Source organism: Dama dama, chromosome 23, assembly GCF_033118175.1.
Source record: "Dama dama isolate Ldn47 chromosome 23, ASM3311817v1, whole genome shotgun sequence".
Classification (NCBI taxonomy): domain Eukaryota; kingdom Metazoa; phylum Chordata; class Mammalia; order Artiodactyla; family Cervidae; genus Dama; species Dama dama.
This window is the reverse complement of record NC_083703.1, coordinates 63365550-63379270: the sequence shown is the minus strand read 5'-3', so window position 1 is coordinate 63379270 and position 13721 is coordinate 63365550. Positions and strand designations below refer to the sequence as shown.

General features: G+C 46.7%; 1 protein-coding gene across 2 annotated transcripts in view; it reads right to left on the bottom strand.

Moving 5' to 3' along the window:
* ZNF341 (zinc finger protein 341) overlaps positions 1–13721 on the bottom strand; it is a 41325-nt gene that overhangs the window by 16073 nt on the left and 11531 nt on the right. For both annotated transcript variants that reach the window (XM_061127089.1, XM_061127090.1), the window contains 5 exons: positions 10516–10767; positions 6713–6908; positions 5255–5345; positions 2771–2964; positions 1607–1797 (listed from right to left, as the gene is read on the bottom strand). In XM_061127089.1, coding sequence (XP_060983072.1) covers positions 1607–1797; positions 2771–2964; positions 5255–5345; positions 6713–6908; positions 10516–10767 — 924 coding nt within the window. The remainder of the gene's footprint in view (positions 1–1606; positions 1798–2770; positions 2965–5254; positions 5346–6712; positions 6909–10515; positions 10768–13721) is intronic.

Sequence of the window (13721 nt, the reverse complement as noted above, 5' to 3'; positions counted from 1 at the left end):
TCAGTGATGGGACTCTACGCTTCCACTGCAAGGGGCACGAGTTTGATCCCTGGTCAGAGAACTAACATCACACAAGCCATGTGGCATAGTCAAAAAAAAGAAAGAAAGAAAGGAAATCTACAACACGTACTGCATTGAGTGCTGGAGTCCTGAGAGGACATACTGTAAGCTGGTTATGACAAGGGGTTTGAAGTCAAACAAACTGGCTTTGAATCCTGCCTCAGTTACTTACTGGCAGTGTGACTCTGGATGGATCACTCATCTCTCTGAGCCTCAGTTTCTTCATCTGGATACACTGAAAATGCCTATCTCTAAGGTTGCTATGAGAAGTGAGTAAAGTACTGAATGTAAGGAACCTTAGCCGGGTTGTTATTCAGTCCTAAGTTGTGCCTGACTCTTTGCCACCCCATAGACTGTAGCCCACCAGGCCCCTCTGTCCATGGGATCTCCCAGGCAAGAAGACTTCAGTGTGTTGCCATTTCCTTTTCCAGGGATCTTCCTGACCCAGGAATCCAACCTGTGTCTCCTGCACTGCAGGCAAATTCTGTACTGTTGAGCCACCAGGGAAGCCCTCTAGCACAGCCCTTAGCATATAATAAATAGTAAATGTGAATCTATATATTTTTCAGGCTTTTCTGAATTTCCCAATTCTATATTGGGTGTATAATACTTTAATAGGGAGAAAAAATAACTAACAAAAATTATTTTTAGAAAATAAACACCGGAATAGAGTTACCATATAACCTAGCAATTCCATTCCTAGGTTTATAACCAAGAGAACTGAAAACACACGTTCATACAAAAACTTGTACACAGTGATCACTAAAGTATTATTCATAATAGCTAAAAAGTAGAAAGAACCTAAATGTCTATCAACTGATAAAAGGATATTCAAAATGTGCTATATTCATACAATGAAATATTATTCAAAAATAAAAAGGAATAAAGTACTGATACATGTTACAACATGAATGCAAATATTATCTCAAAAGGCCACATACTAGATGATTCCAATATTAAATGTCCAGAATAGGCAAATCGATAGAGACAGAAAATGGGATAGTGGTTGCCTGAGTCTGGGAGTAGGGGTGAGTGAACACTAATGGGTATAAAGTTTCTGGGGTGATAAAAATGTTCTGGAAAAAAAAATGTTCTAGAAATAGAGGGGTGATGGCTGTATAACATCATGAATAGATTAAAAACTACTGAAGTGTACACTTTAAAATGGGTGAATTTTATGGTATGTAAATCACATGTCAATTGGAAAAAGAAAAAAAAAAATAGGCTGTAGTCTCAAATCCCCATAGGCGGGTTTTTACATACTAGATCTTCTCAAAGTGTTAAGAATTCTTCCTGTGTCTGATTCCTTCATTATATGACCCTTGAGAGGTGGACTTCCTCCCTCAGGCAAGCATCATAATGGCCCAAAAAGCTGGCACCACCCAGGGAGGATAGAGGGGGAAGCTTAGCCCATTATTACATGGCAGCTCAGAGCAACCGAGGCCCACTCCTGTCCCTTTGGAGGCCGCGTTCAAGACCCCAGCATCCGCCAAGGCTCATGACTCGGGTGGCTGTGCCCCACCCCTGCTCCCGCCCGCTCACCTACCTGCTCATTCTTGTGCTGGGTCATGTGGGACTTGAGCTGGAAGTAGGTACTGAACTTGCTGGGGCAGAACTGGCACAGGTAGGAGCTATCGATGAGGACCACCTGCTTGGCCTCCAGCTTGTCCGCCTCCCCCTCGCCGGCTGTGGGCAAGGCCTGGGGCTGCGGGGCGCTTGACAGGGTCTGGCCCAACCCTGTGGAGAAAGCCAGGGAGGAAAGTCACTGAGAAAGGCAGAGGAAGGGTCATGGCAGAGGGCCACGCCCCCCGGGAAGGACTCCCAGGACACCTTCCCTGCGCTCCGCTGCGTTCACCTCCCACCAACCATGGGCTCAGTGTGGGACATAGGACCGAGGCCCTGCACCCACGCTCAGCTGGTGCACAGAGACACAGCCACTCCAGGGGCCAAACTACTGAACACTTACATTCTGAGGGATGAAGAGCCACCGTCTCAAGCCTCCCCTTGCAGGTCTTCCCCTCAGACACTCTAGACCGCTCTGTGGTTGTTAACAACCCCGACTGCCACCCCCAGCTGAACTCACGATGCCTCCCAGCTCCTTGTACAATCATGCGTTTAGGTGTTCCTCCCTCACTCTCCCTGAGGATAGGGGCTTCTGACCTCAAGTTTGTAGGCCCAGCGGCCTGGCACACAGTGGTGGTAGTGGTTTAGTTGCTAAGATGTATCCAACTCTTTGCAATCCCACAGACTATAGCCCACCAGGCTCCTCTGTTCATGGGATTTCTCAGGCAAGAATACTGGAGTGGGTTGCCATTTCCTTCTCCAGGCGATCTTCCCAACCCAGGGATCAAACCTGAGTTCCCTGCTTGGCAGGCAGATTCTTTACCATTGAGCCACCTAGGAAGACCCCTGGCACACAGTAAGCCTCCATAAATGTTTGCTCAATGGTTGAACCCTAGGTGCTACGCACTATAAGAGTTTTGAAAGAAATGAGTTCTTCTCCAGCACTCACAAGAATTCAGAAGGCACGCACAGAATGGCTCAACACAGTAGGGCCAGTTCCCGCTGGCAGGCCAGAGAAAAGTAGGCATGTATTGCTTGCACAGAACAACCCTCTGTGAGCTGCCCATGGCCGGCTCTGCTCATCCCCAGGGCTGCACAAGGAGGCTCCAGCCAGACGCTGCCCAGTACAGTGGTCACTCCTACCCACCTGTGTTATCCTCATCCTCCTGCCTGCTGGGGTTCAGAGCCATGACCTGTACCGTCACAGAGTTGCGAGAGACGGTGCCACCGCTGCGTCCTGGAGGCCACACCTTGTGGGTCTGCATGTGTTTCTTGACGTTAGACTTCTGGGCAAAGGCGCGGCCACATGCAATGCACTGGAAGGGCTTCTCACCAGTGTGGCTGCAGAAAACAAGGCCTGTCAGCACCCGTGTGTAGGGACTGTGACCTCAGTCCAGGAGCTCAGAACCACCAGGAAGGCCTGGGCAGAGCATCTGGAGGCTGTGGGTCACCATCCTGAGACCGTGAGGACAAGCCCTCTTACTGAGGCAGGCAAGCACAGACACACCCCAGGCTCCTGGTGACAAGACTGAACAGCTGAATTAGCCAGCCCTGGAGTGGACCTTCTCTGTGGCCATCTCAAGCTGTGAGATAAAACAGTTCCAAAGAACTGATGTTTTCGAACTGTGGTGCTAGACTCTTGAGAGTCCCTTGGACAGCAAGGAGACCAAACCAGTCAATCCTAAAGGAAATCAACTCTGAATATTCATTGGAAGGACTGATGCTGAAGCTGAATCTCCAATACTTTGGCCACCTGATGCAAAAAGACCCTGATGCTGGGAAAGACTGAAGGCAGGAGGAGAAGGGGATGATAGAAGATGAGATAGCTGGACGGCATCATTGACTCAGTGGACATGAGTTTGAGCAAACTCTGGAAGATGGTGAAGGACAGGGAAGCCTGGCGTTCTGCAGCGCATAGAGTTGCAAAGAGTTGGACACAACTGAGTGGCTGAACAACAATTGTTTAAATGGAGACTCTTCTGTTACTTGAAGGAGAAAACATCCTAGCCGTCACCGCACAGCACTTGTACAACTTTTTAAAACTTTCCTTCAAATCAATGCACTTTTTAAGAACTTAAAAAAATGAAGCTTCCTGTTGTTACTATATATGCAAAACCGCTTGTCATAAACACAAGTAAAAAAACACAATTATTCATAAAACAATTTTATTAAGAGCTATAGATGCATCATCCTTATGGCAGACATAAACCACATGGGACTATTTAAATTTAAATTCATTAAAATAAAATCAAGTTAAAAACTCAGTTTCTCAGGCTTCCCTGGTGGCTCGGTAGTAAAGAATTGCCTACCAGTGCAAGAGACACGGGTTTGATCCCAGATCTAGGAGGATCCCACATGCTGCGGAACAACTAAGCCCGGGTACCACAGCTATTGATCCTGGGCTCTAGAGCCGGGGAGCTGCAACTACTGAAGCCCGAGTGCCCCAGAGAGCCCATGCTCTGCAACAAGAGAAATCACTGCAAGGAGAAGCCAGTGCACCACAAGTAGAGAAAAGCCTGGGCAGCAACAAAAACCCAGCACGGCCAAAAATAAAAAAAGTTACAAAAATTCAGTTTCTCAGTCATACCAGTCACACTTCAAGTACTCAACAGCCATATGTCCACCGCCCTGTGGCCTACTGGGGTCTCTCCATCTCTGCAGAAAGTTCTACTGACAAGCACTGGTTGTAGACCAGTGGTTTTCAACAGAAATCGATTTTCCCTCCTGGGACATCTGGAAATGTTTGGAGATGTTTTTGGATGTCACAGCTGAGGAGTGAGGGGGGGCTACTGGCATCTAGTGGTTAGAGGTCAGGAATGTTGAACATTCTTCTAGGCACAGGGCAGCCCCCACAGAAGGAATGGTGTGATCTATAACACCTCAATAGGCTGGTCTACAGAGAAGCTATTGCCCACCATGGCTGGAATCTTGGGCACTCTCTCTCCCTCCCTCCCCCCCCTCTCTCTGTTATAAAAGATGAGCAAAACTGTACAAGGTGTTAAAGACAGACCACACCTAACTGAGGCTTTCTCCTCTGAAAGGAACGGAAAAAGTTTTTCTCACTCTATCTTTCAGAAATTTTCAATACCCATATCCACAAACCACCTAAAGTCATCTCACGTCCCAATGTTTCACTCTATGAGAAACATCGAACAAGATCACCCCTTCACTTCACAATGGAAAACCTGAGGCCCAGAGGGGCTCCTTGCATGTTCTTGGAACAAGTGGTGTCATGGTTAGTCCTGAGCGAGCAGAGAGCTTGCAGAGGCACGTTCACAGAGCATCGCTAATCCCGAGGTCAAGCCTTTCTACAGAAGTGAGGGCTGAGGCACGCCTCCCACCGGCAAAGCCAGCCTCTAGCCATTCAAGTCAATTCCGCCTCCTCCATTCCCACCTTGGACCTTCCTCATCATGGCAGGCAGGCTCCACAGATCCTCCCCACTGAGGAAGAAAAGGGCAAAATCATCCTGAGCTGGCTGGAAGGCCTGAGAACCATGACAGACCAGTTGGGGCCTTGGTCACCACCAGGCGAAGGGGGTGGGGAAAGGAGCACTGCTTCCACTGTGGATACCCCATCCTGCCTTCCTGCCAGGGCTGCCCAGGGGCCACCTGCCCCACCACGCCCGGTTACCTTCGGATATGCTGCTGCAGGTCAAAGTTTTTGGTGAATGACTTGTCACAATATGAGCACTTGAGTTTCTGAGCCTTTGGCTTCCCTGCAGCTGATGAAAAAATAAAAAAAAGACAAAGAAGGGGATGGTAAGGCTGGCAACACAACTGAAGGGCAACTTCCAGCCACTCTACCCCTAGACCCAGGGCCAGACAGCCCAGATCCTAGGAGGTCTACATCCATGGACAGGTTGGGGAAGAAGCAGAGGTAAGTCTCATAGGGCCTGGGAGAAGAAATTCCAGGACATGCTCTGACTGGGAAAGTAGGGCAAACCCCTCAAAAACTCCCTGCTGCTGGAGGATAAAATCCATCCTCTCTGCCGTGGCCTCTGGGGCTCTGCATCCTGTACTTCCTACCAACCCGATTATTCTTACGATCTAGTTGCAGTGGACTCCTGGCTAACCTCGGAAGACCGCATACATGGTCCCACCTCAGGGCCTTTGCACCTGCTGTTCCCCCCTTGCCCAAAATGCTTGTCCCTCAGACAGTCACAAGACTGTTTCCTCCTCACCCCTAGACATATAGGCAGCAGCATTTTCCAGTCTCTCTCCAGTATTCTCAATCACAGTACTCTGTTAATCTTCTTTCTAGAGTGACCCATAAACATTTATTTATTCCCTGTCTGTCTCTCCCATTAAACTGTGAGTAATTAAGGGTAAGGAAATCATGACCCAAGATGCTAGATTTCCAGTTCTGACACCAAGCCTGGCACACAGATGCTCAACACATTTGTGAAAGGAAGGAAGGGGCTGGAAGCCCCTGAAAACTCTCATTTTTTCTGCCTTTCACTACTACTACTACTTTCTGACATTGTCCCCAACCACATACTTAGCATCTCTATCAGGGTGGCAGACATTGCTGCTTGCCTGCCTAATACCCACTCTTCTCTTCTTCTTTCTTCACAAATCCCCTACATAATAGGAGCATCAATGTTCCTGGCTAAAAGAGACATTTCCCAGCTTCCTTTGGAGACAGATATGGTCATATGACTTAGTAACCAATGAAATGTAAGCAAAAGCATTATGTTTAGAACTTCTGTGGACTGGGAGAGGCTTCTTTTATCCTTCTTCCAGACGCTTGGAATATGAAATTTGATGATTGGAGCTTCAGCAGCCATCTTACACAATGAAGCACCTAAGAACAAAAGTCATGTTCTAGGAATGATGAAGCAGAAAGAAAGAAGAAATGTGGGTGCCTGGTGATTATATAGGTGTACAAACTCCAGATTGCCTGTCTCTGGACTTGTTTTGTACAGAACAACAATATTCTACCACTTTGGAGTCACTCCTATTTTGGATTTTCCACTACATGCAACCAAACTTAATCCTAACTATCACAAAAGGGAAGACTGGAACTAAGCAGCCTGTGGACAGGTACATCCCTGCTGAGGAGAGATGCCACGACAGGCTGTGTGCCCACCTTCTGGGAGTCCACTGGAACCTTTGGTCCGTCGGGTCTTCAGTGATGGGGGGGAGTCAAAGGTGGCCACTGTGCCCCCGGTGGCGCTGGTCATAGGGGCAGCAGGGTTTGGTCCTTTTGGTTTGAATCCTTGTTTGCCAGGGCTATACACCTGGGGTGTGGGGTATACAGGAGCCTCCACACACTGGTTTGGCACCTAGAAGGACAGCAAAGTCAGGGAGAGTGTCCTGGGAAGGGGGGGGAAGAGCTGCCCCAGGTTGTGGGACCTTCACTGTGACCCTGGCTGATCTCAGCCACCCACAGCTACATCACCACCCTAACTCCTCCACCTCACTAAGTCCCCCCAGTCACTCCCAAGACCCCTTTGAATAGAACTCCATGAAGCCAGCAGGCTAGAAGCAGCTTTGGAACCAGGCTGCTTGGGTTCAAATCCTGATTCTGCCACTTATCATTTAAGTGACCTTGGGCGAGTCTTTTAACTTTTGTTTCAGTTTCTGCATCTGTAAAATGGGACTAATTATAGCAACCCCATATGAGAATAGAGCTTAGACGAGGGCCTGGCAAGTAGTAAGCACCCAATCAACATCAGCTGTTGTGATGGCCATTATTGTTGTTGTTAGTAATAGACTTCTTGCACAGGAGAACTAGGAAGTCAGAAGGGTCTATGCCCTCACCAGCAACTCCACTTCTTAACCAACTCTGCCTGATGCCACATCAGTAGGCATCCTTTGACTAGGAATTGACACTGAAGCCATGAGAAATTACCAAAGGAATTCTGAGCCACCCAAACTCAGTGACCACTGAACTCACATCATGACAACTGGGGTATTGTAAAGAATTCATTTATTCCTTCATCTACCTATCATTCATTGGTCTTCCTGGGTTGCCCTACCCAAAATTCCACTTCCTCTCTTCTGCTTCATTTTCCTCCTTAGATGCATCATTATCTAGTAAATTATGCATTTTACTTAGTTACCTTGTCTATTATCTGCCTAGTTTCATGCAGGCAGGGACTTCTGCTCTGCTTTTGTTTTGTCCTCTATTCCCAGGCCTAGAGGAATGCCTGGCACAGAGTGGGCACTCAATAAACATTTGCTGAATGAATGAATTCATTTATGGAGGTCTCAGGCATCTTATACAGCACCACTGCCAGGTCTTGCCTGTCGGCCCTTGGCACCTTCCTACACCCGCCCATGCTCTCCCCTGAAATGCAGAGGTGGCAAGCTTAAAACCACATTCTCAAGTACCCCTGCCAGCACAGTTCTGAACACAAATTGAGTTCTGCCCATGAGAAGCATCTGCATGAGATTTGAAGGCAGAAGGGAGGTAGAAACTGTTCTCCTTGGCAGCCAAGCTGGGAGACAGGCAGGTTAGCAGTCATGAGTTTTGGAGTGGCAAGCTGAACCTGACATTCCCCTCCTGATTACCAGCCCTGAGGATGGCAGGGCAGCTGAAACCTCAGCAACAGAATCCTACAGTTTTCTCACCAAGTACAGTGTCCTAGTTACAAGGGCCAAGCCACAACCGTGACCCTGAAAACGAGCGGTTCTTGCCAACCCTGACTTTTACTCCTCCAGCCCTTCCATCAGCCCTACAGATTTAAGTTCCTGTATTAAATCCCTCTGTTAGAAATACCAAGAGTGATTTCAATTTTCCTGACCAATCCAGCACCCAATATTTGTCACCCATCATCCAAGTCATTCCTGAGCAATGATACGACCACCACTGGGTTAGTTCTCATTATCCTCACAGTTCTACAAGGGGAGTTCCCATTCTAGAGTCTCTCCTCTGAAACTGAGGTCAAAGCACCCTATTTCAGACACCAACTGCAGGTGTCCCACAGGCCAGGTCTCTGCTAGGTGCCAAGGATGCAAATCAAAGACGACTCAGGCTCTGTTTTCAGAGAGCACTCTTTGTCTACATGAAAAATAAATAACAGCAGCTATCCCTATGCTGGCCCCTCTGTCTATGAGGCCACCATCATCCTCTCAGCATCTCACTAGCTTTAATTATTTTAAAATTTTTAAATAATATTTATTTATTTAAATATTTAAATACAAAATTTCCAAGTCATTTTTACTGATCAACTGGTGACTCAGTTAGATTCTTAACTTTTTATTTTGTATTGGGGTATAGCTGATCGACAAACAACGCTGAGAGTTTCAGGTGAATAGCAAAGGGACTCAGCCATACATACACACGTATTAATTCTTTAAAAATTCAGCCAAGTCCTTGCTTTATTCTCCCAGGGTAGGGAAAATCCCCCTGCAGGGTCTTATAACATTACATGGCTGGTGATGGAATTTTCCTCCAGTCTAGTTCTATTTCCAGAGAGACCATCTGACATAGAATGTCTGTATGGCTGGATTCTAGAGTGAGTCTGAGATAATGTGACCTCAAGTGCAGACAGGCTCCTTCTGTCATAACCATGCCCCCTAGCACTTGTGCCTGGCATGGTTCTGGACTCTCAGTGCCTTGAGAGTACACTGCTTGTAGTTCGAAACTCTTCAGCTGGGAATTAATATAGTACATATGACACAGGCACACCTTGAAGATATTGTGGGTTCAGTTACAGACCACTGCAATAAAGCAAATATCACAATAAAGCAAGTCACACAAAATTTTTTTTTTCCAGTGCATATAAAAGTCATGTTTATGAAAAAAAGTTATGTTATGAAAAAAGTTATGTTTACTCTATCTTATAATTTAAGTATGCAATAGCATTACATCCTAAAAAAAAAGTATGTATCTTAATTAAAAGAACTTTTTTTTTCCATTAAAAAAACTTTTTTGACTTTATTGCTAAAAAAAAATGCCAACCACAGCTGAGCCTTCAGCAAGTAATAGTAATAACATCAAAGATCACAGATCATGACAAATACAATAACAATGAAAAAGTTTGAAATGTTGTAAAGATTACCAAAATTTTGACACACAGACACAAAGGGAACAAATGCTGTTGGAAAAATGGCACTGATAGACTTGCTCAACAAAAAACACAATATTTGCAAAATGCAATGAAGCAAGGTATGCCTGTACACTGCCTGAAACGGCCTCGATACTTTACCTCTTCTGGTACCCAGGCCCTTTCCCAGTGTGACTTGGAGTTTTTCCCATTGAGAGGTGGCATCTATTTCGGTACTCCTTCAACCTAAGCTGGCCTTGTGACCTGCTTTCACCAGCAGAAGTGACACTGTGTCACTTACAAGCCTAAGCCTCAAGAAGTCTTGAGCATTTCTGCTTGCATTACTGCACGTCCACCACTGCGGTGAGACCATGCCTGGGCAGCCTGCTTGAGAAGGAAAGCTGCATGGAGCAGAGTTGGGTCACCCGACCTGATTATTCCACCCGAGGCCACTTTAGAGCAGCAGCCAGTCAGCCAACCTCCAGACATGTGGGAGCACCCAGCCAAGATCAGCAGTTGCCAAGCTGATCACCACAGACGTGAGAACAATAAACATCTTTCCCCACATACTGTTATTTCTTACACAGCCATAGCTAACTGATACACCTAGCTTGTGAAAACATATGAGACACTCACACATATAATTTTTTTGGAATCCCTTCCCCAAAGGCAGGTATTCTCTTGACTGTCCTGAGTACTCCCTGAGGGCAGCTTGTATTTCTGCTACAACCCCTGCTTCATTCCACCTTCTCATGGGGTGCATTTTACCTTTACACGTATGATAGGCTTGAGCTGGTTTTGCCCCCACAGCATCTCTGGCATCAGAAAAGGCTCAGGTTACCCGTGACGACCATAACCAGCTTTTCCCCCTTCACCCCAGGCCCCAGCGTCTGCTCACCTCCAGGGGTGGGTAGGGCTGCATTCCCAGTGCTTGGATCTCTACCGTTCCACTCCCAGTGAGGGGTGCTGTGGCGCTGTACACCTCCACCACGCCATTCCCGCCAGGGTTGGGACGCCCGGGGGGGCCCAGACTCTGGGGTGGGGGTGGTGGGGGTTGGGGGGGTGGGGGTGGGGGCAGTGGTGGAGGGGGTGGGGGAGGAGGTGGAGGCTGGGCCAGGTAGTTTGGTGCAGGATGCATATTCAGGTTACTCTGAAATCACAAGAGAAAATTAAATTGTCATAGCCTCTTGAGACCAGCTGTCCGATTTATCAGCAGGGAAGGACACTTGCCTTAGCCAGCCATGTGGGAAGAAGAGAGGACAAGGCAGAGAGCAGGCATGGAAACCAGATCATGGGAGAATTCCAAGGAGCCATCAGACTGCTATTGGTGTCCTTTTTCTCTACAAAAGTCAGCAAAAATGGCCCAGCCTGTGCAGAAATGACCTCATAGAGCGGGCCTAATGTTGCTGTCTTTAGAAGGGCTTGCTTGTAGGACTGGCTCTGAACTGGCATCTGAGAACCTGCCGTGTAGAAGATTCCCTGGTTTTTTGTTTGTTTGTTTTGGCTGCACTGTGCGTCACGTGGCCCAGGGATTAAACCCATGCCCCCTGTTCTTGAAAGCTCGGAGTCTTAATCACTGGACAGTCAGGTAAGCCCTGCAGGTTCCCTATGTTGATGAGGCTATTTTGCCTACCTGGGGCACTGGCCCTAGTGTACCAACTACCTAGACAGTTTGCACTGTGATTTATGGTGAACAACTCCTTCCGACCGGGGTATCTGGAATTGTGCTGTGTGGCTGGAAGCCTACATGTAACAGAAGCCCTGGTCTTAGAGTCAAAGGTGTTCTTTCCTGGCAGAAACTCTGGGCACTCTTGACTGCTGGAGGACACTGTGTGCCCTGGGCAGCCTCTCCCCACTTTCCCGAGGCAAAGAACGCTGGAGACTTGGAAGAACGCTGATCTCCTGCAGACTCCAGTTGCTGGGTCTTTCTTCCTTGCTGGTCCTGCTGTGCATCCTTCTACTTTAAACCAGCCAACAGCACAAGCATCCTGAGCCCTGCGAGTCTTTATCTAGAGAGTCACGAAATGTGTGGGTGGCTATGGATCCTTGAAACACAGCCACTGACTTCTAGCAATTGATTCTACAAAAAATTCAACCAAGCAGGCAAAGATAATCATACACAGATGTTACTCGTCATTTTTATAATAGCAAAAACTGGCAATGACTACATGTCCTCCCACTGGAAGTCTGGCTAAACAGAGGATGGTCCATCCACTTGGAATGGAACAGAATCCTTTGTGGCTGTTACAGTGATGGTGCTGATCAGTATTCAATAAAGGGTGCTTCTCTTAATTGCTGTTCCTTGGGTTCCATGGTCAAATATGTTGGGGGAAAAATCTGAGTTGACAAAATCAAAAGTATTTCTGCAGTATTTACTGCAGGAAAAACCCAGGGACAGAGCAAGGGAAGAAGTACAATGCTTCCACCTCAGGCTGCTTGGACCAATGATCCTTTTTCTATTGGAAAATCCCAAGAAGCCACTGTTGTGAGGAACACTTCAGTAAATAATGATGTAGGGTTGTAGGCATAGATAGAAAATGATGTTAAACAAAAGGCCAAGAAAGAAAGGGCTTCCCAGGTGGTGCAGTAGTAAAGAATCCACCTGCTAACGCAAGAGACAGAAGAGACTCAGGTTCAATCATTGGGCCAGGAAGACCCCCTGGAGTAGAAAACGGCAACCGGCTCCAGTATTCTTGCCTGGAAAAATTCCATGGACAGAGGTGCCTGGTGGGCTACAGTCCATTGGGATGACAAAGAGTCGGATATGACTGAGTGCACAAACAAAGTAAGAAGAGCAAGTTCCAGAACAGTGCATATAAGATCCACTTATATACATGTGTATACTTTACACATATTTATATAAAAAGCTATTTCTATCTCTATTTGCATTCGAAGGTCAGGAAATCCAGACATCAAAATTTTGGTAGTGTTTTCTCTCGGTGGAGGGAGTAAGAGTGCTTGTTTGACTTTCCAATTTTTATTCTGTAGAATTTCAAACCTACAGAAAGGTTGCAAACAGAATACAATGAATGATCTTTCTACCTCATTTAATTTACCAGTTGTTACCATCTTGCCGCATCTGCAGTGCACGTGTGTGTGTACATATACACACATACATACCTGCGTTTTGTCAAGCCCCTTGAAAGTTAGCTACAAACATCATGACACTTGATTCCTTAAAACTACTCAGATGCATCTCCTAAGAACAAGGACATCCTCCTATGTAACAATTTGATGAACACACACAGGAAATTGAACAGATATAATACTATTATCTACAATATTCAAATTCCTCCATATTCTAATCTCCCTAAGTGTCCCAATAAGGCCTTTAAGGCTTCCCTCACCCCAAACCCCTACACCCTGTCTAGAATCCAACCAAGAATTGCAAATTCAGTCGGTTGCCCTGTCTCTTTCAATATTAAAAATTATTAAACTTAAAAAAAAAAACTTTTCTTTTGTGTACTTTCTAGTGTTTTTCTAATGGACATGGAACACTTCCGCAAAGAATAAAAATAGAAGGGCTTCCCTAGTAGCTCAGTGGTAAAGAATCCACCTGCCAATGCAGGGGACACGGGTTTGAACCCTTATCCAGGGAGATCTTACATACCGCTTAGCAACTAAACCCATGTGCCACAATTACTGAGCCTGTGCTCCAGAGCCCAGGAACCTTGACTACTGAGTCCTCGAGCCGTACCTGCTGAAACCTGCTCACCCTAGAGCCTGTGCTCTGCGGAAGAGAAGACATTGCAATGAGAAGCCTGTACACCACAACTAAAGAGCAGCCCCCAATCTCCAAAACTGGAGAAAAGCCTGTGTGCACAGCAGTGAAGACCCAACACAGCCAAAATTTTAAAAAAAATAGTAGTTTTTTAAAAAAAGAACAAAAGTACGAGTCAAACAAACCAGACTATGGCTATGAAACCCCAGAGTCATGCTGTGGGGCCCAGCTGAACACATCAGCTTCCCCATCCACAGCAGGGCTGGCCAAGGGGGAGCCAATGACAGTCCTCCTTAGCTTGAAGAAGAGCTGGGGTCAAGCCCCCTTCTTTCTATAAGATTCTGAATCTGCAAGAATCAACTTGCAGGCCAAAAATCAAGATC